Source organism: Athene noctua, chromosome 1 (assembly GCF_965140245.1).
Source record: "Athene noctua chromosome 1, bAthNoc1.hap1.1, whole genome shotgun sequence".
NCBI classification, from domain to species: domain Eukaryota; kingdom Metazoa; phylum Chordata; class Aves; order Strigiformes; family Strigidae; genus Athene; species Athene noctua.
The window spans coordinates 137,982,599-138,005,444 of NC_134037.1; the positions used below are offsets into that span (position 1 = coordinate 137,982,599).

Below are 22,846 nucleotides of genomic sequence, written 5' to 3' on the forward strand. Positions count from 1 at the left end.
GCCAATGAACGGAAGGCAGAGTTGTTCAGTCGGTTTCCTCAGCGTTCGCCTGGGCTCTCAGCACAGGAAGCCTAGTGCTCTCAAAAGTCAGAAGGAGGAACCTCTCCAGCTTTGAGGAGCCAGTCGATCAGGAGAACTCACAGCTAGAGGAGAGGAGTGGGAAAGGGGAGGAAAAACACTGACGGTGGGTGCTGAGGATGCACTGGCAGGCGAGAAATACTCCCCGTGACCACAGCTAGGTTGGTGACGGGATGGATGGAGTGAGGGAGCTGCCTGAGCCATGAAAGCAGGAGCCGACATGAAGATTGCTGGGAAGACTGTGTGTGTTTTTGTGCTGCTCACCATCACCAAGGTCACGAGAACAGTAGGTGAGTCTAACTGGGGCCAATCAGCTGTTGGGATGGAAAAAAAAGTGAAATGTGCACAGATATTTTCTTTGTATAAAAGCTATTCATCATGCTCTGATTTTCTTTAATTGCTAAAAATTATGGAGCACAACTAAAACGTGTTTCCCCAATATCCGCTCCTGCTCTTCTTTTCACAGTGGTCAGAAGGCTGCCAGGCATTATCCCCGTGACTTCCATGTAAGCAGTTATTTAGTGACCCTTAACTGGGAATGTACCATTTGTCACAGACAGCCTTTTTACTCAGATCTCTAAATCCACATAATCTGAGAAACTGATCCATTTAACATATTAAAAATATGCCTGGGGAAGTGTCTGTGAGCTTGAAACTTTTTGCCATGTGGTTTCTGCTGAAGAGAGGCTGCAGATACTCTGAAATAGGGCAGGGATCTCTTAGTCTTTCTGAGGAGTTGTGGAAGATCACTGGTGCACTGACAGCAGGGAGCAGTTTCTGGAATTTCATTCTGAGCCTGACGGTCATGGTCCATATCAAGAGTGGGAAAGGCTTTTTTATCAAAGACAGTGGCACTCCTAAGACTTTCTAACCCCGTCTTTTAGTGTAGTTGACTTAGTTTTAATATATTTAGCTACAGCAGTTAACATCTCCCACATACTGTTTGTTCATTTGCATTTCTACAGCTTGTGCTCTTCCAGACACCATGCAGCAGTCTGGGGACTTGTTAATGGAACTAGGAATTTGAGCAGCAGTTCCAGAAACTTAAACTGTCTGTATATAGAGAGAGAAGGCAGATAGGTCTGCGAGATCCAAATTAAATGGGATATCTCTGAATAATATGTAATGTGCATGTGTCCATATTATGGACAGGTAGAACTAAACTGCATGGACATGAATTATTCCATTTCACTTGACCAGAAGATAAAAATGGCTTCTTGGTGATATTTTAAAACATAATGGATGCAGTCATTGTTGGCAGTGAGGGAACACCTGCCTGTGTGTTTAGCTGATGAAATGAGGGATCCAAAATGGTTAGCTCGGTGCTACCTATTGGAAAAAATGGAAACATGATTAAACTTTGCATCAGTAACCTCACAACAGGCACACTGGAGGTAAAGAACTTGTCTCTATTCTCTAGTTAAAGAACTATCATCTCAGAAAAATACTGAGGAACCTGCTCAGGGTCATACAGAGAGATTGTGGTAGCATCAGAGACAGTCTACTTTTTTGAATACAGCTGCTCAAAAAGTAAAGGAGTCACAAAACCTGTCACAAAACCTTGAAGAAAATGGGGGAGATAAAAGGGAATCCTACTGGCAACCCTGTCAGCACACATTTGATGGTAAGTTTTTAGCGCCCTTAAACTTCTTTCCTTCAAGACCAGGGTGGCTTGTTCTGCTCAAGATATAGTGACTAGGTTTTTTTCTTCAGAGATCACAGGCTAAATAGGTCAAGCTGATCCAATGTGTCCCCCCCTTCTGAAGACCAGAGCAAGCCACTCTGAATGAAAAAAGGTCATGCAAAAACAGCTGTGTGTAAGCAGGCTTTATCTGCATTAGCATTTTCCTTAACATTTCCTTAGCATGTTGTTTTGTGTGGTTTGGTTAGTTTTTACAACAGCAGAAGGGGCAGCTCAGAAGCAAGGCTGAGGTCATTTCAGGGTTGTTGTATCTAGATCTGCCCCCAAGCAGAGTTGGATAATATGCTACTGAAGCTGCCAGTATATGATCTGTACTAACAATCCTTCTGTGACAGTGGAAAAGACTCAAAATCTTTTTGGTAACACTTTGAAGACTTCTCTAGTTTAACTAAGCAGACAGGACACTTCAGGTGGTTGTGGACATACTACAAAGGAAAGGGGAAAAGGAATGCAACAAATCTCTATTTATTGAATTAACACTTGGAACGTTGGACTGTGTAAGTCCTGCATCTGCAGTTGTATCCTGTGACAATAGATATGACCGAGTGTTTCAGAGGAAGATGCAAGAAATCCAGGCAGTAATTAGATGTGATTCTCTATGGTTGTTCAGTTTTGTCAAAAGTAAAAAATTGAACTCAGTGGCATTGCATCACTGCTGGAATTAGAGTGTATGAGGTGAATAAAAATGAAGTAGATTTGCAGAGCAACCTGGCTAGAGTTCAAGTTTACCTGCATACAGAACTTTCTCAAAAGCTACTGCTTTCATTTGTTTTCTTTCCTTAATATAACTTGCAAATTCTCTTTCACTAGTGTACTAGTGTTTTATTGCCTTCTTACCTTCTGTGTCCTAGGGGGCTCAAGTGCTCCTGTCTTTGCTGCCTCCTATTCTAGTTTACTGTGGAATCTTGCTCCAGATACAAAAAATCATAGCCTAATAAACTATTCTGGTAAACTTATATGTGTCTCCATTTCACTATTTCTTTGGGTCTATATGCTGGAATCATTCTGACTTCTTTGACCATAAAACCAGCTGTATCCAAACATCCTGTTTTTCTTCCCCAAATTCTTAAACAGAATTCTGCACTATGAAATTAAGGACAATTTTTCTTACACACCTAAATTGCTCTAGTACAATCTTCAAAGCATGTCCTTGTGACATTAACATTTTACTTTGCTGTGGTCCAAACACAATGTCTGGATGTGTCTAGTTTCAAAATCATAGAAACGAAGAAGTTCAGTCTTGCAATTTGACCACATACTCTATGACCAGAAAGCAGCTTTCCTTTAATTGGTAATGCACTTGTAGAAGTACATACTACTTAAACTCACAGTTGATATAATTTGTATTTAGAGGTACAATTGTTCATAAGAAAAAAGTGTAGTGGATCATCTTATGCTGCCTTATCTTTGTATTGAGTAAGAAAATGGTAGGAAGAGAAGTATTATGCTAAATCTGAGCACTAAACAAGGTATGACTGAGACTTTAACCATATAAAAGTGAGGTTGTAAGGTGTTTTAATAGCAGTCCCTTGTCTGCTTTCTGCAAAGCATGAAGAAGTGGGCATACAACCTACAGTTTGCAGTCAATTAACTATTTTTATCTAGAATAGGAGGAAAACACCACTTGAGCATAAACAAAGGGTACAACTTGTTTTCTTCTCATGAGGAAGAGAGTAAAAGGCAAGTGCAACACGCAGAACAGAATATAAAACATTCTGTAGCTGTCTCTATACTGAGAAGTGGGGGGCTTTTACTCTTCATTACACATGGTGTCCCAGTGCTGCTCTGAAAGAACTACTACCCAAGGCACTTTGGCATCCAGTGTAATTCCCTTTTCCCCTCATCCATTCCAGCTCACATTCTGCAAGGACAAAGATCTAATTACTTTGCACACAGAAGCTGCTATAATAAATGTAATACACAAATTTTATAGCCTGACTGACAATATGTGACAGCGTGTTAAATTTGGTGACGATTTAGTATCAGTTGAGGTTTTGGCTGATGGTGTTTGTTCTGCAAGCTGCATGACTCTAATACAACATTTAAACAATAATTCCTTCATTAAAGAAGTGTCCGCATCCTTTTTTCTATGAAATCTTGGACACACAGCCCATATATGTGAAGGTAGAAACAAAACCTCGGAGAGAATCCCTACATCACTGCATCAAATCTCCTTTTATTTTTAATGCATTGTATCATGAAACACTTTTTCATAAACAATCTAGGCACCAAAAAAAGAACCCATCTTATCGAAAGGCTAGTTTTAATCCTGACTGAGGCAAGATTTTCTATACTACTTTTCAGCCTAAATTTGTTGTATTACCTATTATTATTGCTATGACATTTTGAGCTGTTTAATTTCAGCACACATCTACCTTTCTGCTCATCAAGGTTCTTTCTGTGTGACATTTTCATTCTGTGTATTAATAATGTTATATTCTTCCTGATTTCAACAAATCTCCTCACACACTCCTGATACAAATGCCAATGTCATTAGTAAAATCGTTAAACAGAATTACTGCAAAAATCGGCTGCTAAGAAACATCATTATCAAGCTACCTTGAACCCGACACCTCCTTTTAACACTGCCTTTTGCTTTCTCTTCTTTGTCCGTCATGTTTACCTCATCGCCCCTCTGTTCTTCAGCTTAATTTATGATTTTCAAGAGGACGAACAGTATCTCTAACTAGGTGAGATTTAACATCCTTCCTCTGCCTTCAAAGTCAGCTGCCTTGAATGACTGCGTGAAAGAGTACTGGAGAAAGCTAAAGAGAATGAAAAGATCATAGGAAAAATTAAAAACTAGGAGCTGGCAACTGCAAAGGTATATTCCTTTGAAGACTGAAACCTTTGTTTCATTATTAAGTTCTGTCAGTGCACTCACCTCTCCACAACGTACAAAGTCATACTACAGTTTGCAGTCTAAAAAAATTTCAGCCACACTGCAGACACTTCATACTGGAAAAACAGCCATCTACAATAACAAAGTGTATTTTTGTGGCTGTGTTTTAAGGTTGCTATTTCAGCTTGTATGCGACAGCAGGAAAGAGGTTTATACTGCAAGTGATACAGTAACAGTGGCAGCAAAAAATGTGTTAAAAGGAGAACAAAAGAATTTGAGTATGACAAAGAGAGGAATTTCTCAAGATAGGAAAAAAGCCTAAATAGAATGAAATGGGAATAGGAGATCTTTTCAAGGAATAATGATGAGTATGGATAAAAGAGTGTGAGTGGGAAACTAACAATAAAGGATGTCTCTTCTTGTGTCCTTTTAAAGATATGTCCATGCTGATAGAACTGTGATTGCAGCTTCAAGAAACAGAGTCAGATGACCTCAGGCCAGCTAGTTCATGTATTTCTATAATGAAAATTAGTCTGACTACTTAATACTCTGCCTTGTGCTGTTGTGGCTACATTTTCAGAGTCACAGCAATCTCTACCCTAGTACAAAGCACTTCTATTTGTTTGTCTTTGAGTTCATTCCAGACAAGCCTTGCTAAGTGTCACAGGCACTCTGTGGCAGGAAGAAGGGGAAAACAGATGCAGAGCTCAGCCTGTTCTATGTGGCCTCTTCCAAGTGTCCGGTACTGCCTTTTTGATTATGACTTGCCATGGCTCACATAATATATCCATTCCAAGATACAGTTAGTCATTTGCTTGTGGTATGACCATTGTTTCAGTTCATTATACCCCTGTAAGTTCTATATGTTGCAATCTGCAGTGTGGTGGGGGAGATGTTGTGGTAGATTGTTACTGTAAGAAGTAAAGACACAACAGGATTATGCCTAAGAAAGTCAAGCAGTCGCTTTACAGTGTGAAAAACTCTTTTAACAGCTGAAGTTCTGAAGAGGCTGTCATGGAACTTGGGTCATTTGGGGGGCAAGGGGAAGTTCTACTGTGGGTTAAAACCTGCTATAAAGGATAACAGAACCTGGAAAACTTTCCTATTTGAAAGCAACCAAAAGCACTTTCAAGCTGCGTAGCTGTTTTGCAGTTATTCCCCTGAAAATTTTAATGGCTACAGAATAAAATTTTCCTGGGTTTAAAGTCTTTTGTTCTCCTTTTACTGTGAGAAAGACTCAGAAACAGGAGAAATGACTAAATCAGAATCACACAGAATCACACAGAATTATCTAGGTTGGAAAGGACCTTGGAGATCATCTAGTCCAACCATTCACCTAGCACAGTTCCCACCTACAGCATATCCTTAAGCTCTAAATTGACCCGACTCTTAAACACCTCCAGGGATGGGGACTCCACCACCTCCCTGGGCAGCCCTTTCCAACGCCTAACAACCCGTTCTGTAAAGAAACACTTCCTGACATCTGGTCTAAAATTTCCCTGGTGCAACTTGAGGCCATTCCCTCTTGTCCTATCGCTTACAACTAGGCTAAAGAGGCTCAAACCCAGGCCTCTGCACCCTCCTTTCAGGGAGCTGTAGAGGGCCAGGAGGTCTCCCCTCAGCCTCCTCTTCTCCAGACTAAACCCCCCCAGTTCCCTCAGCCGCTCCCCGTCAGACCTGTGCTCCAGACCCTGCACCAGCTCCGTTGCCCTTCTCTGGACACGATCAAGTCATTCAATGGCGTTGTTGGGGTGAGGGGCCAAAACTGAACCCACTCATCGGGGGGCGGCCTCACCAGTGCCGAGTACAGGGGCAAGATCCCTTCCCTGTCCCTGCTGGCCACGCTACTGCTGACACAAGCCAGGATGCCATTGGCTTCTTGGCCACCTGGGCACACTGCTGGCTCATATTCAGCCGGCTGTCAGTCACCCCCCCCAGGTCCCTCTCTGACTGGCAGCTCTCCAGCCACTCCTCCCCAAGCCTGTAGCGCTGCTGGGGGTTGTTGTGGCCCAAGGGCAGCCCCCGGCATTTGCCCTTAGTGAAACTCCCCCAGTTGGCCTCAGCCCATGGCTCCAGCCTGTCCAGGTCTCTCTGCAGAGCCTCCCTACCCTCGAGCACATCAACACTCCCACCCAACTTGGTGTCATCTGCAAACTGTCTGAGGGTGCACTCGATCCCCTCATGTAGAACATCAATAAAGATGTTAAACAGGAGTGGCTCCAAAACCGAGCCCTGGGGGACACCACTCATGACCGGCTGCCAACTGGGTTTAACTCCGTTTACCACAACTCTCTGGGCCAGGTCGTCCAGCCAGTTTTTTATCCAGCAAAGTGTGCGATTGTCCAAGCCTCGAGCAGCCATTTTTGCCAGGAGAATGCTGTGGGAAACGGTATCAAAATCCTTGCTAAAGTCAAGGTAAACAACATCCACAGCCTTTCCCTCATCCAATAAACAGGTCGCTCTGTCGTAGAAGGAGATCAGGTTTGTCAGGCAGGACCTGCCTTTCATAAACCCGTGCTGACTGGGCCTGAGCATCTGGTTGTCCCTCATGTGTTGCATGATTGTGTTTAGGATGAGCTGCTCCATCAGCTTCCCGGGCACCAAAGTCAAGCTGACAGGCCTGTAATTTCCCGGATCACCCTTCCGACCTTCTTATAGATAGGCGTCACATTGGCCAATTTCCAATCATTCAGGAACTCCCTGGTCAGCCAGGACTGCTGGGAAATGATGGAAAGCAGCATGTCAGTTCTGCTTCCCCCTCTCTGCCCCCCCCTCCCCTCCTGGCCTCTCTAAAATAGAAAACTCTATTATTTCATGATCGCTTTGCCCTAGTCATCCTCCAACTGCCACATCATCCACCAGTCCTTCTCTGTTCACAAAGAGGAGATCCAGCAGGGCACCTTCTCTGGTCGGTTCTCTCACCAGCTGTGTCAGGATGTTGTCTCCCACACATTCCAGGAGTCTCCAGGACTGGTCTCGTTCTGCCGTGTTGTATTTCCATCAGATGTCTGGGAAGTTAAAGTCACCCACAAGAACAAGGGCAAGCGATCCTGAGATTTCACCTAAATGCCTATAAAATATCTCGTCCATGTCTCTGTCCTGGTTGGGTGGCCTATAGTAGACTCCTACTATAACATCTGCCCTGTTGGTCTTCCTCCTGTTTCTAATGCAAAGACACTCCACCCTGTCTTCACTACACCTGTGCTCAAAGCGATCATAACAGTCCCTAACAGAGCCACCCCACCACCTCTCCTGCCTTGTCTGTCCCTCCTGAAGAGCTTGCACCCATCATTTGGCACACTCCAGTCATGGGAGACATCCCACCATGTTTCTGTAATAGCAACAACATCATAATTTTCCTGTTTCATCACAGCTTCAAGCTTCTCCTGTTTGTTACCCATGCTGTCTGCATTGGTATACATGCACTTCAGATGGGCTGATGTTTTGCCCCCTCCCCCCTTCAAATCTAGTTTTAAGCTCTGTCAATGAGCCCAGCTAACTCCTGCCCCAAGATCCTCTTCCCTCTCCGGGACAGGTGCATTCCATCTAATGTCAAAAGGTCAGGTGCCCTGTATACCAACCCATGATTGAAGAATCCAAAGCCCTGACAGTGACACCAGCCTTGGAGCCACCTGTTCATCTGCTGAATTCTCCTGTAATCTTCCTCATCCATCCGCCCAGTCGAAGGGATGGAGGAGAAAACAGTTTGTGCCCCCGACCCCTTAAGCAGTTTTCCCAAGGACCTGAAGTCTCTCTTCATTGCTTTAAGCCTTCTCCTGGTGATGTCATCACTACCTACCTGAAAAACCAGGAGAAGGTAGTAATCCTTGGGTCTCACTAGGGTGGGGAGTGTTGCTGTGAGGTCCTTGACATGGGCCCCAGGGAGGCAGCAGACTTCCCTATGAAGCGGGTCTGGTCTGCATGTGGGGCCTTCGACACCCCTTAGAGTGGAGTCACCCACTACAATGACTCTTCTGGGATTCTTTTCAGAGCTGGTTTTAATACCTGGTCTGAAATGACCTGGCCTTGGTGGACCTTGGTCATCTTCATTTGTGTCATTTTCTTTCTCCTTCTCTTCTTTGTTCAAAAGTTACCGGGCCCGGAATCTATTGTGAAGGGGCACCATGGAGGGTGAGGGAGTCTGGGAGAGGATTTTCCTCTCATCAGTGACACTGCAAAAGAACTGGTGCAACTCGTCATCCACAGAAGCTGTAAAACACACTACATCAACCGTGTTAAAAAAACAGAGCAAAGTCTTTCCCCATTCTTTTTTTCTGTTGCAGTAATCTTAGCATGACAACAGTAATCAGGACATTTTTGTAACACAAATGCGAACTCCTCAAGTGAGTTTGTTTTTTCCTGAGAGAGGATATGTCCATTTTCAAACATAAAAGTGCGATCTGTCAGTGCATTGGAATGTGCACTCAATGAACTGGAATAGAGCTTGAGAACCTCCTCAGACATGGCTTAAAATCTTCTTCAACATCAAGGAGAGACAATGAGGGATGGCATAATATTATTTGCATTACAATTAAATGAACTTTAGTGGCCAGAGTCAAATTGGAGGACCTCAGTCTAAAGGCTTCCTACTGTACCCACCTCTCAGGTGAGTCTCCAAGGTGAAACCTGCTCATGATGGAGTTGCATCCACAATCAAAATAGAATGGTCAGCCTGGAGCTGTACAGAACTTCTGGAACCTGACTTGCCTATTTTCTATGTCAGTATGACAGACAGCATGTGCTCCTAGGCCCCTGAACTCCTCTGCTTCTGGCTAACAGAAAAAATGATGGCTGTATTTTCAGAGTCCACTCATTTGTGAAGAATAAGCCTGAAAATGAGAAGTTATTTACAATACATGTGTAGATATACGATCCTTCGCGTCATCTCTTGTGTGTGCAGTGAAGCAGTTACCAGTACTGATATTTAATTATCATCCTACAGTTATCTCTGCACTACGATGAGCTTGATAGCTCACACCTCTTCAAATGTCTTGTCCTCTGCAGGTCCACAGAGAGTGAGGCCTTCACTGCACTGGTTATCCCCTTTTTCAGCTACAGCAAGCTGTCAGTTCAGCTCAGCTATAACACAGGATTTCACCTTAAGAGAAGCAGCAGTACAACACACTGGCTTGTTTCCAAACCTTTGGTTGAACAGATAAATGCTGATGTGTATGGCATATATGCCCTAATGCACTGGTCATAAGCCAGTCAGCTACCACAGAGGAAATTTTAGCGAGTGACTTTTAGCCATGTTACATACAGCATGAAAGCACCATTCCAGAAAATTGTGGTGCAGTGACAGGTCTGAATTAAAACACCGGCAGCACTGAACATTTCCTCTTTAACAGAAGGGAATAGTTTTGTTTGCTTATTTATCCTGTAGAGCAGACACATACTCTTTAGGTTTAGTGAAATTCCCAGAGGGAAGGGGAGGTTGTGCCTTCCCTCAGAGTGCCTGAGTACATACCCAGGAGTGCAGACTCTGGCAGGCAGCATAAGGAGGGCAAAGAAAGCAGAGGGGGAGACCCTGGCAAAGGGCTTGGTTGGAGCAGTCCCACAAGAAGTCATGGAAGTGATGGAAAAATTAGCTCAGGAGAGATCATGTGGAATCTGTGCAGCCTGACAAGTCACCAAAAGCTACTGGGGTACAGAGAGCAGGGGAGATTTATTTTTAGGCCTTTTTTTTTTTTTCATTAATATAGGCAGCAATTCTGTGTTCCCCAAAGAGCTATCACTTTCTAGCATATTGGTTTCTGTTCTACTAAAAGGTACTTGTAGAGACTAGATGGCTTTTGGTGTGCTCACTAGAAAGAGAAAGCAGAGCACGTCCAACTTCAGCCCAACATGAGGTCCCATCAGCACCTCCAAATTAAATGAAATGGTATCACTGACCAGGAAGGACAGGATAGAGATGAGGATAGTTTCTATTTAAAGAACTACCATTGTGCCAGTGGTTCCCATAGCTATTTACAGATTAATTTCTGAGAATATACATTTTGGACTGCTTTTAAATAAAGGTAAAAACCATCAAGTCTTGACATTTAATAAACTATATTTTAGGTTTAAATAGAAAGAAAGGTAAATCACCTTTTCATCAGAAACTGTTATGAAGTGGCTAACACTATTCTTTGTGGTTTGGAAGCTTCTTATCAAGTATTACCCAGGCCCAGTCCTATTTTGCTGTGAGTGACAAGATTTTAGCTCACACAGTCAGAACCTTAAATTATCTGAACTTAGCACTATGCTCTGTGGTAAAATGAAGCAGAGCTCTCTTTTAGCATGGGCTTTCTTGGGAGAATAGCAAGCATGCTGGAAGATTTCTGCACCACATGGTAATGTGAGTGAGCATCTACAGAAATGGAAGCACATAATCATCCACACGGCTGACAAACAGGGCTGGTGAGAAAATGCCCAGCAGAACTATCAGCCTGGCTATGCTGGTGTTGGGGCTCAGTCTAGGAGGTGTCCACAGCACTCTGCCATCACAACATGCTTCCATGCCACACCGAACCAGAAAAGGATCAAAATAGGTGCAGGCTCTGCAGTTACACCATGCTCCCTTACCATTTTTTTTTTTTTTTCTTTCTCTGCCTTCAACACAAAGACAGACAGTCAGAGTTTTAGACAGTTCTTGGGAGAAGGCAAACAGGCTAACAGGGTCATTATATAGGATAAAACTTCCTCTAATGATATATGTCTGTTCTACAGAGATAGAAACATATTCTCTGCTCCACCTTAAGAGCAGGTCTTCAAAGTCATTTCAGAAATACAAATTAATCAAACCTTTCAGGATTTTTGGCATACGCATTCTTCCTCTGTAAAAGAAGTTAAAGATCAGGTTTCTAGCAGCATGTATGGAAAAGAAGCAAAGCAAGGAAGAAAGTACACAATTCATATTTACACTGATGCCACTTACCTACACTGTAGCAATGAAAGAGAACAGTAAAATGAAAGCAGTTTGTTAGGTTTATAAGGCTTCTTTACAATACTAGGAAAGTGTATGTAAGGATAGGATAAACAAGAAGATTTTTTAATTTATTAATCTACCACTTGGGGAAAAAAAACCTCCTGCCTTGCTGAAAGCCTTCTAAATTAAAAACAAGATACAGGGGAATTGAGAATCCTTCTGCGAATTTATCGTAAAGCTAAAATTGTACTTAAACGTAATTCAGCAGATTTTAAGCTGACGGATGTGGCTCATAATTTTAAGTGAATTGTACCTGATTCATTCAGAATATGACAGAAAGGCATAGCAGAAAGCACCACTTCCACTCCCTCTTTCTTTCCAGTCTTGAAGTACACAAGCCATTGGTTTGGGGAACTTGTACATTGCAATGGGCTGCTTAGGAGATGTAGAGTTGAAAGACAAGTAAAATGATACTGCTTTAATAGATAAGTGAAAGTGTAAATGGTTAAATATGCACATTGTCATGCCTGTACAACCTTGGTTAACATTATCCAAGGAAACCCCAGGCCCCAGCACAGAGGCTGTTTGAATGCTTAGGTTTGCTTAGTCATTTTTAGATGAGGTCAGCCATACTGGTGACATGACTAGGAGCTCTGAGGCTCTAGACAGTGTTAAGCTGGGAGACGAAACACTTTGTTCTCCAATTTTCAGAGACATTCATAGAACATACATCCAAAAGCCATCATGAGACAAAAGGCTTCTTTCAGTTCCTCTCTTGGTAAAATCATTTGAGTTTGAAACACACACCTCATATTTCCTTGAAATTACAGTAGGCAGAAAAAACCTCGTCATTTAAAAACACTTCCAGTGTCCAGTGTATCACAGAATACTGCTGACAATTGAATTAAGGAAACAAGTATTTGTGGGGCTGGTGGGTAATTTGTGTATCAGCAAATGGTGTGAATAGATAGCACTTTTCTTCTTCAGCCATGCTTGGAAACATTAATTGTTGAATCCTGGCAGTACCGAGCAGCAGGAAGCTAAGGATTATTTCCTTTAGTTAATAAAAATGGGAAGTAGATGGCTTCAGTGAAATACTATCCCCACCTAATTTTCCTCTTCTACCAGCAGAAAAAAATTTCAGAATTACACTCTAATTTCCATGTTATACAGCTGGATTAACTAATACATTACAGCACTGTACGGTGTAGTGTAGTGTGGGCAATATTGCAGCTACACCTCCTATCAGCCTGCAGGAGCTAGGTCTAGGTTTGGAAATGTCTTCACCCAAAGGATACTTAATCATCAAAATGAAAAAGCAAAAAGTTTTAAAGGAATCCTTAAGTAATTAAAATGCAGTGAACTGTGTTCATTTTGCAAGTTCAAAAACATTTCCCAAGACCACAGTTAAGTAGAAGGAAAAGTGGTTAAGCCGGAATGGTTCATTCACCTAGATTCCAGAATACAGTGAGATTTCAGACAATATTATTAAGGTAAAACCAACTGTATTTTTCTCAAAGAGGCTAATAGTAATGCTTTGACTAATAATTTGAAGTTGATGCTCATTAAGACTATTTCTTATAATGTTGTGAATGTTCAGGAACTGGGCAAAGGCCAGCCGAGGTTATAGAATTCCAGCTCTGCATAAGGGGATAGAGAAACACAACAAAGTCAGGTCTGGTGCCTCTGAGGAAGACTTTGACAAAGTTTTTACACAACTTCACAAAGTTAATTACACAAAACGTAGGTTTTCTAGTTCTTTGGATGCTCCAGCTGAACTTTCAAAAGCCTCTTTAGTATATCTGCTTGAAAGGTTTGGGGAGGGGTTGAATGTATTTGGAATAGTTTGTGAAAAACTCATCTGTCAGTATAAATCAGGTTGGTTAACTTCAGTTGTCCTTCCAGATTAGTTTGAAAGCAGTACTTTGATTTTCTCCTCACAGCTCTCAGAATGCCACTAAAACCATTACACAGCCCAAAAAAAGAGCAACTTGGGGTTCCACCAGAGACACAGAGCACTCAGAGATTTAGAGCCCCAAAGTTTAATGGTCAAGAGGAAATGAGTGAGGTTGTAAACGGAGGCTGGCTTGCACTACAATTATGGCTATTATTCCTATTAACTCATTAATTGTTGCACCTAGGAGATTTTGAAAAATGTTATTTATCTGTAACAGGTCTTCTTGCCCTTGTACTTGTGGGAGACTTTAACTTCCCAGATCGGCTGGAAATACAACACAGCAGAGAGAGACCAGTCCCGGAGATCCCTGGAATGTGTGGCAGAGAACTTCCTGATGCAGCTGGTGAGAGAACCGACCAGAGAAGGTGCCCTGCTGGACCTCCTCTTTGTGAACAGAGAAGGGCTGGTGGATGATGTGGCAGTTGGAGGCCGACTTGGGCACAACTATCGTGAATTAATAGAGTTCTCTATTCTTAGAGAGGCCAGGAGAGGGAGAAGCAGAACTGACATTCTGGACTTCAGAAGGGCTGACTTTGTCTTGTTTAGGCACCTTCTTGACAGGATCGCTTGCGAGATGGTCCTGAAGGGTACAGGGGTCCAGGAAGGCTGGGTGCTCTTTAAGAAGGAAACCTTAATAACACAGGAGCAGGCAGTTCCCAGGTGCTGTAAAAGAGGCCGGTGGCAGAGAAGACCACCCTGGCTGAACAGGGAGCTTTGGCTGCAACTCAGGGAGAAAAGGAGAGTTTACAGCCTTTGGAAGAAGGGGCTAGCCACACACAGTGATTACAAACACACTGTGAGGCTATGCAGGGTGGAAAACAGGAGGGCTAAAGCCCAGCTAGAAATTAATTTGGCCTCAGCAATCAAGGATAACAAGAAATATTTCTATAAGTATGTCAGTCACAAAAGAAAGTCCAGGGAGAGACTCCATCCCCTGCTAGATGCAGGAGGAAACATGGTAACAAGAGATGAGGAGAAGGCTGAGGTACTTAATGCCTTCTTTGCCTCAGTCTTAATAACAAGACTAGTTGTATTGAGGGAATCCAGTCTCCTCAGCCAGAAGACAGAGACTGGGAGAACGACCCCCCTGCAATCCAGGAGGCAGTCAGTGACTATGTCTATTGGGCTGGATGGCATACACCCGAGGGTGCTGAAGGAGCTGACTGGGTGCTCGTCAAGCTGCTTTCCATCATTTCCCAGCAGTCCTGGCTGACCGGGGAGGTCCTGAATGATTGGAAATTGGCCAATGTGACGCCTATCTATAAGGTCGGAAGGGTGATCCGGGAAATTACAGGCCTGTCAGCCCGGGAAGCTGATGGAGCAGCTCATCCTAAACACCATCATGCAACACATGAGGGACAATCAGATGCTCAGGCCCAGTCAGCACGGGTTTATGAAAGGCAGGTCCTGCCTGACAAACCTGATCTCCTTCTACGACGGAGCGACCTGCTTATTGGATGAGGGAAGGGCTGTGGATGTAATTTACCTTGACTTTAGCAAGGATTTTGATACCGTTTCCCACAGCATTCTCCTGGCAAAAATGGCTGCTCGAGGCTTGGACAATCGCACACTTTGCTGGATAAAAAACTGGCTGGACGACCTGGCCCAGAGAGTTGTGGTAAACGGAGTTAAAACCAGTTGGAGGCTGGTCACGAGTGGTGTCCCCCAGGGCTCGCTTTTGGAGCCACTCCTGTTTAACATCTTTATTGATGATCTACATGAGGGGATCGAGTGCACCCTCAGTCAGTTTGCAGATGACACCAAGTTGGGTGGGAGTGTTGATGTGCTCGAGGGTAGGGAGGCTCTGCAGAGAGACCTGGACAGGCTGGAGCCATGGGCTGAGGCCAACTGGAGGAGTTTCACTAAGGGCAAATGCCGGGGGCTGCCCTTGGGCCACAACAACCCCCAGCAGCGCTACAGGCTTGGGGAGGAGTGGCTGGAGAGCTGCCAGTCAGAGAGGGACCTGGGGGGGATTGATAATGAGCCAGCAGTGTGCCCAGGGGGCCAAGAAGGCCAATGGCATCCTGGCTTGTGTCAGCAGTAGTGTGGCCAGCAGGGACAGGGAAGGGATCTTGCCCCTGTACTCGGCACTGGTGAGGCTGCCCCCTGATGAGTGGGTTCAGTTTTGGCCCCTCACCCCAAAAAGGCCATTGAATGACTCAAGCGTGTCCAGAGAAGGGCAACGGAGCTGGTGCAGGGTCTGGAGCACAGGTCTGATGGGGAGAGGCTGAGGGAACTGGGGGGGTTTAGTCTGGAGAAGAGGAGGCTGAGGGGAGATCTCCTGGCCCTCTACAGCTCCCTGAAAAGGAGGGTGCAGAGACGGGGGATGAGTCTCTTGAACCAAGGAACCAGCACCAGGCCAAGAGGGAATGGCCTCAAGCTGCACCAGGGCAGGGTCAGACTGGCTCTTTGGAAGTATTTCTTTGCAGAAGGGGTTGTTGGGCGTTGGAATGGGCTGCCCAGGGCAGGGAGGGGGTGTCCTCATTCCTGGAAGGGTTGAAGAGTCGGGTTGACCCAGCGCTGAGGGATCTGGTGGAGTTGGGAACGGTCAGGGTGAGGTTCATGGTTGGGCTGGAGGAGCTTCAAGGTCTTTTCCAACCAAGATGATTCTGTGATTCTTCAGTTGGCTATTTATACATGTACATACATTGTGGATTTGGGGGATTGTTTGCTTTTAATTTCAGTAGGACCCAAATGACACAAAATTCCCATTCCCTCACCTACTCTTCACAATGTTTTACAACCTGTACCTCAGAAACTCTTGTTTTCTCTCAGTTTCAAAAGTGCCTTATGAAGGAAGGTGGGCTGCATATGTAAGCGTAGGCAATGCTAATGCACATATAAGTTACAGTTGACCTTTCATTCACCTCTGAGTGCTTGCCCACATGTACCTTTACTGCGAACAAACCCCATCACAGAACACTTTATTAAGGATGAGGTCCCAATATGACAGAAACAAAGCAAAAGAGCCAACTGTCCCAAAGGTGGCATCATGTCGAGGGGCTTCAATGGTCAAGGAGATAGTGAAATGAATCTCAGGGTTAGAAACTTGACCCCTTGGATGTGTCAGCTGAAAACACAGGCAGATGAAGGGTCCCAAATCTGGTCAATATAAAGAAAGAAAGCATGGCTCATGTTCAATATGTGCAAAAAAGAATTAGTCCTGAAAGGTTGTGGAAAAAGAAAACATGGGCAAATTAGTTTCTTTGCTAATAAGAAATTCAGAGGCCCATAAACAAAACCAAACCAAATTAAAAGAAATTAAAGGCAATCCTGAGGGTGTAAATTGTTTTCAACAAACACAACACACAGAGGAGCCGTAATATTAGTTTGGCTCTCCACCCTTCAATGGCCAATGTGATAACTTCCAAAAAGGACAAGAGGACTAGGTCCAAGCTTTTCTATACAGATATCTAGCTTCAAGGACATTGTTCATGGATCATGAAAAGATAAAGAGAGGAGGTATGGTGCCTGACTCCAAGCAAGAGTCATCTTTTAAAACCCAAAAGAAGAGTCACTGTCATAGAAAGAAAAAAAAAAAAAAAAAAAGAAAAAAAAAAGAACGTTTCCAAGCAAATGCAAACTGGAATTCAAGAACAAGACATGCTCACTATTAGAGCGTCAACACAGCTGATACATCAACTGAATAAAATTTCTTTGCAATCCTAGCCTTGCAAGGAACATGCACATGAGTATGGGCATATTTTACACCTTTGTAACTGCGTGCCTGGCACAAAGATGGGTAGGACTTCCATGCATGTCCTGTGGGGACCATTGCAGTAAAAAAAAGTGCATTCACAGTGTTAATGCCTATGTACATGTACACATTGTGTATATTCATTGTGTGAATGTTCACAAAGATTCGATAATGAAAAGACTGCCCTAAGACATGAGGCAAAAAACCTTTCCTTCTACACAAAGCTCCACCATTATTATCTACACTGTGGTCATGTCTGAGAGGTGTAGACAAGGCCTTTGCCCACAGGGTTGGATTTCGTATGAATGCAGAAGTCAATGTTGTTTACTTTGTTGGTAGCAACAGTTCCAGAGAAAAGTCACGTGGCCAAATCCAACAGTCAAATTTCCATCATTTCAGCCTGTAAGTAATAATAACCCTGTGAGCAAACACTGGAGGATTTGCCAACAGAGACACATAATTCAGATGCTGAACTGCTTAAGACAATGGGCAGAAGTAGGGTCTTCCTCCAATACCTGTCTTATCCACTGAGATGAGCCCCAGTGGGAAATTTGTTGTGAATGTTAAGGGAGCAGGCTGTGATAGGCCACTGGGTGCATAAACCACAGCTGTAATACAAAATGTCAGACACTTATAGATTAGCACAGACAGGGCCTAATGCTGGTGTGTAAAGTGCAGACATGTCTCTGTGAAGCACAGACCAGAACTCCAAGGCTGTGAGTGACATCCCTGGGCACCTTCTCACACGTCCTTCTTCTTCTTTCTCTCCTTCAGGGAACAACAGAGTGACAGTGACAGCGACAGTAGGTAGCAGCTGTGTGCTCACCTGCTCTCCAAAAACAAATGCAACTATGGTAACATGGAAAATAATGCCCAAGGTTGGAGGGCACTGCGCCTTGGGGTACAGGGCTGATCAGAACAAGACAGACAGAACAAACTGCAGTGACAGAATCAACTGGAAATTCAGACCAGATCGAGATCCCACCCTTGAGATACGACAAGTGGAAATAGCTCATGAGGGAGATTACATCTGCGAACTAGTAAAAACAGAAGGGAATTTCCACAAGACGTACCACCTGACCGTGCTGGGTAAGGGGCTTCTTCCTCATTTTACAGTTCTCCAAAGGACAATGTCTGGGCCTGGACATACAAAGCTCCTCACCCCATGCACCAGGGGAAGCATGCAGTAAGAAAGAAGAGCTTTCTGCCTGGGATAAACCATCATGCCTTTCATTGATAGGAGCTCTGTTTCTCCTTTCTCTTTATCTCCTAAAACTCCTCTCCCTTCTGCTGCCCCCTTTCCCACTATCGAGTTAGAAATGAGAGGTGTCAAGCAATTTCCAATATACTAACAGAGGATTCTGTGTATGCTTCTGGTTACTCTGTAGACTCAATCATCACTACACTAATTTAAGAGAACTAAAGCCTGGGAGAGTAACACTTCCAAGTGCTGAGATGTTCTGTCAAACACGGGATGTTCTTATCCAGACAGTAAGAACGGACCCATTTCCTCTTATGCTGGCATTCAAGTACATTTTAACCCACATGTATGACGGCTGCTTAGGACAAAAGTGTGATTCAGCCCTGTATTTGGGATAATTCCCTACTGCAGTGTCCAGGGAATCCTCCTCTAACAGCACATGGCTGTGGTAACTCACCTGAAAGGGGGACAGTTGTCCAAAAGGAGAAAAGAGGCTCAGTCTTTGTGTCCTGTGACTCTGGCCCATGTCACTGTAACGGGACGGCACCTCCAACCTTCTTCTCCTCTTTTCACTGTGTTGGTTGCGGGTAGAGAACAAGAAGATCCTGCCCCAGCTGAGGCAAACTAACTCCATGCATGTCCCCTTCCTGATGCTTTGCAGCCCCCCCGAGGCTGACCCTGTACTGCGATGACCACGGGGTCCCTGTGTGCCAGGCAGCGGCAGGGAAGCCGCCTGCTCAGATCTCGTGGGTCCTGGAGAGCACCTCCACCCCCAGGGAAGAAGCCCACGACAACGGGACAGTGACTGTTCTCAGCAAGTTCACAGCACACAGCACCAACAGGACTAATACGACCTGCATTGTGTCCCACCCAGCTGGGAACCAGAGCAAGTCCATAGCCTGTCGTCCCCCGGGTAAGCTTCCCTCTGTGTGTTTGGAGTTCAAAACCCCATTTAGCCTTGTGTGTACACTCTTGTTCCTTCCAGGAAGGAAAATCTGTAGAGCTATAGGATCCTTCAATGAAGTCTTTTATAGACAAGAGTACCATCCCCTACTGCCTTTGCCCAGAAGCATTACCAGCTTGTTTGTGTTCTAGGCACTATTTCCTAGTGGTTTCTTCCCTAAGAGGGAGATACATAAGTGTCGTAACGTTCTTTTAGTAAGTGGAAATGTTGTTGGAAACAGAGACAAAGCAGTCATGATCTTAGTGTTAAAATAATCACTTGGAAGCAGAATACCAGCAAAATTTTTTTAGATTAAACTGTAAAGGCTCTTGCTCAGATCATGGTGAGAGAGAGAAAGAGAACCAACTCTTGTGGGGCCAACGGGAACAAATAAATCAGTTCATTCTGAGTTGTGAATCTCTGACACTGTATGACATTTGGTTTCTGGTTTTTCGGGTTTTTTGTTGCTTTTGAGAACTATATGTGAGTTGCAGTACTGAGATGTGCTGAGTCCTGGAGAGGAGCAGGTGGCTTAGTGAAAAAATATCGAGTGTCCACTGGGGGATTTGTGGGATCTGCTTTTGTCTCTGACACAGACACCATCTGTGTTTCTCAGACAAGTTTCATTACTGACTTTCACTTCTGCTGAAGGGGATTATATTTATTTTACAAGCATGCTGAAAATGTGTTTATGTGCTAAAGCAGCTTTAATCCTATACTAAAATAATAAAGAAACTGAGCGGTAGAAGATACAACTAAGGCTAACTCTTTCTGTTTAGGGAATGAAAGCGTTAACCCGCATGTCTACATCATTCCTTGTTTCCTGAGCATTATCACCTCCATGACTCTCATTTATTGTTTTAAGCTCCACAGTAACAGGTATGTATGATAGAGAGCTAAGGAAATACTGTCTGGTGCTAGAACGAATCTTTAAGTACTGTTTGTGTCTTGAAATCATATGATTCTGTCAGTCTGTGCTGCTATGAATATCTGAATTAACTGCAAGTATTTCTATACTATGGGCACAGTGCATTGCACACATCACCACTGAATAATGCACCTGAGTAAAATATAAATGGGCAGAAGTTGGCAAAGGATCCTCACTGCATTGCCTGCTATGCTAAAGGGGAGCTCTTCATTCTTGTAGGGAACTGGGAGAGTAAAGCTGTTCTTTAGATACTGTGAGAGTCTGTCAGTGTCTCTGTTGTTTAGATCAGGGGTTTGGTTCTGCTGCCCAATAAGTTCTATTAAGTGCCAGAGGACTGACCAGTGCTATCCTGCCATAGCAACAAACAAGACAACAGATTGTGTCTGTAGTTACGAAAAAGCTCCCTGGGGGAAGCAGGACTTTAGCCCCTTTAGGATTTACTTTGGACAAAAGAGCAGTTCCAAGGAAAAACTATAGAAATCATTTGTGCAGAGAAAGGCTGAACTAGCACCTGTATTGAAAATTTCAGCTATGTTACCTCCTTCCCCTATTCCAACACTGTTTTTCTCCCAAACCTTCTCCATCAGAGTTGAAGAATTAGTTTAACACAACTTCACCAACTGCAAATTGTACATCCTTCCAGCAGACTCTGATGTTAATCTTCTGCTTCTACTTTGTGCTTAAGCTCCCACAAACATGAGAAAAGACCTCTAAAGAAAGTCAGGGTGCCATAATTTCAGGATCAAAGGTCAAGGAAGGAGAGACATGAGAAGACTTTTGGCTTTACTCTTGACAAGAAAAATAAATGTTTCGTAAGCTTGTGATCAAAGAAACCAGTCTGTGATCCAGCCAAGCCTAGGATTGAGGAAGGAGTCTGCTTTAATACTTCTTTTCTTTTTCACAGACTGTGCCACAAAACCAAACCTCCTGAAACTGCTCCTACACATTCCCCACAGGTAAGGACAATGACACAAATTAGACCATCACCAAATCAGGGATCTTCTGGTAGCTCTGAAAAGATGGTCAGTAAAGGAAAACAACTAGATTTTTACTCTCTGCTTTCAGCGGGTGCTACCGTGTCTTCTATGTTTGCTCTTAGCTGTATCTCAGGACAAAACATCACCATAATTTTGATTTGGAGCAAACATTAGAGGCAAGTTCCAACAGCAAAGGCTCAGAAACTGCCATCCTTTATCTTAGCAAGGATTGAGTCCCACCACATCTCTATGGTCATATCACATACACTGACCACAACTGCTGGACAAACAGTACTCAGGAAGAGAGGCAGTATCATGGGTTGGGGAATATTAAGAAAGCTATTAGTAAACAAGAGGATTAAACAACAAAATTAGCAGACACAGGAAAAAAAAGACTATCCCTCTTGGTGTCCAGAGTGATAATGTGCAAGTGTTGAAGGCCACTCTTGATTTTGTATGGTCAATCCACAATCAAAGAACCAACCATACTCAAGACAAAAGATTTTATAAACCAATGGAGGGAGTGCTGAGTTGCAAGCTGGGAGATATTCTTGAATTCCCTCTGCTGTTCCAATCTTCCTGTATAGCTGAGTGATTCACTCATCAACTCTGTGTCTCTGTTCTCTGCTACCAAGTATAAATAACAGCATTTCTATGCAGGCAAGATGTGTTATGTCTATATTGCGAATATCTGTGCACCTACAGTAGATATTAGGCTCAGATTTTGTTATCCACTTAAAAAGGTGCATCAGTTTCGAGTTTGGAAAAGACTTAGTCCATTCTAGTTATCATTATTCCTCCTGTTCTGCTGCCCTACCTCCCAGCTGTTGCTGACAGACACAGTTGCATTAATGTAAAATAATGGGTTAAGTACCAGTGTTCCTGCTGTCACATCACACAATTTTCATTGGCATCTCTGTAGACAGAAACTGTAGATTGATGGAGGAATCAATCATGGTCAAGACTCCAACATGTTATTTGCTCTTTCTAGAGAATTAGACCATATTAAAATTTTTTTCAGCCCAAAATAAGTCAGGTAGAAGGAAAGGGATGCAGGTGAACCAATACCTCAGCTTTACCCTCCAAATCTTTGACAGAAACAGCAATACAGGTTCTTTGGTAGAAAAAGCAATAGAGGTTTTTTTTTCTTGAGTCCAAGAGGAATAAATATGGGCGCACCATTCCCCAGTTACATTCTTCAGTTCAGACAAAAGGCTTGCAGAGTCTTGCCAAACTAAACTGCTCCTTATATTTACAGTTTTTGGTTTTGTTTCTCTAGGATGACACAGCGGAAGTGGAACCTTATACTACTTATGTACAGAAGGAAAACATAATTTACAACTCAGTGTCTGATCTGACAGCAGGGCAGAATCTTCCACAAAGACTGTCACCAGCAACTTGAATGATTCAACGACACTGGAGAGGGAGAGAGACACTTTATGAAAGACTGGTTATAGACAGAAACTTCTCAGAGGATTTCTTTGGATTTGGGGGCAACATAGCTCACTAGGTCTGTTCAAACACCTGTGCTTGCTGATGAGTCTGTATAGTTCTCTTTTTTCCCTGTTTTGCCTTCTTCCTTGGGAAAGGAAACAGGTTATTCCTTTGGGAGCA

The 22,846-nt window shown here is 43.6% G+C and overlaps 1 protein-coding gene across 1 annotated transcript; it reads left to right on the top strand.

Moving 5' to 3' along the window:
* The first annotated feature begins 280 nt into the window (after positions 1 to 280).
* Positions 281 to 22,634, top strand: LOC141971083 (cell surface glycoprotein CD200 receptor 1-A-like). Its single transcript, XM_074928186.1, has 6 exons — positions 281 to 368; positions 17,958 to 18,272; positions 19,046 to 19,297; positions 20,107 to 20,206; positions 21,160 to 21,211; positions 22,512 to 22,634. Exons 1-6 carry the CDS (start codon positions 281 to 283, stop codon positions 22,632 to 22,634), a joined length of 930 nt encoding a protein of 309 aa, XP_074784287.1.
* Positions 22,635 to 22,846: the final 212 nt, after the last annotated feature.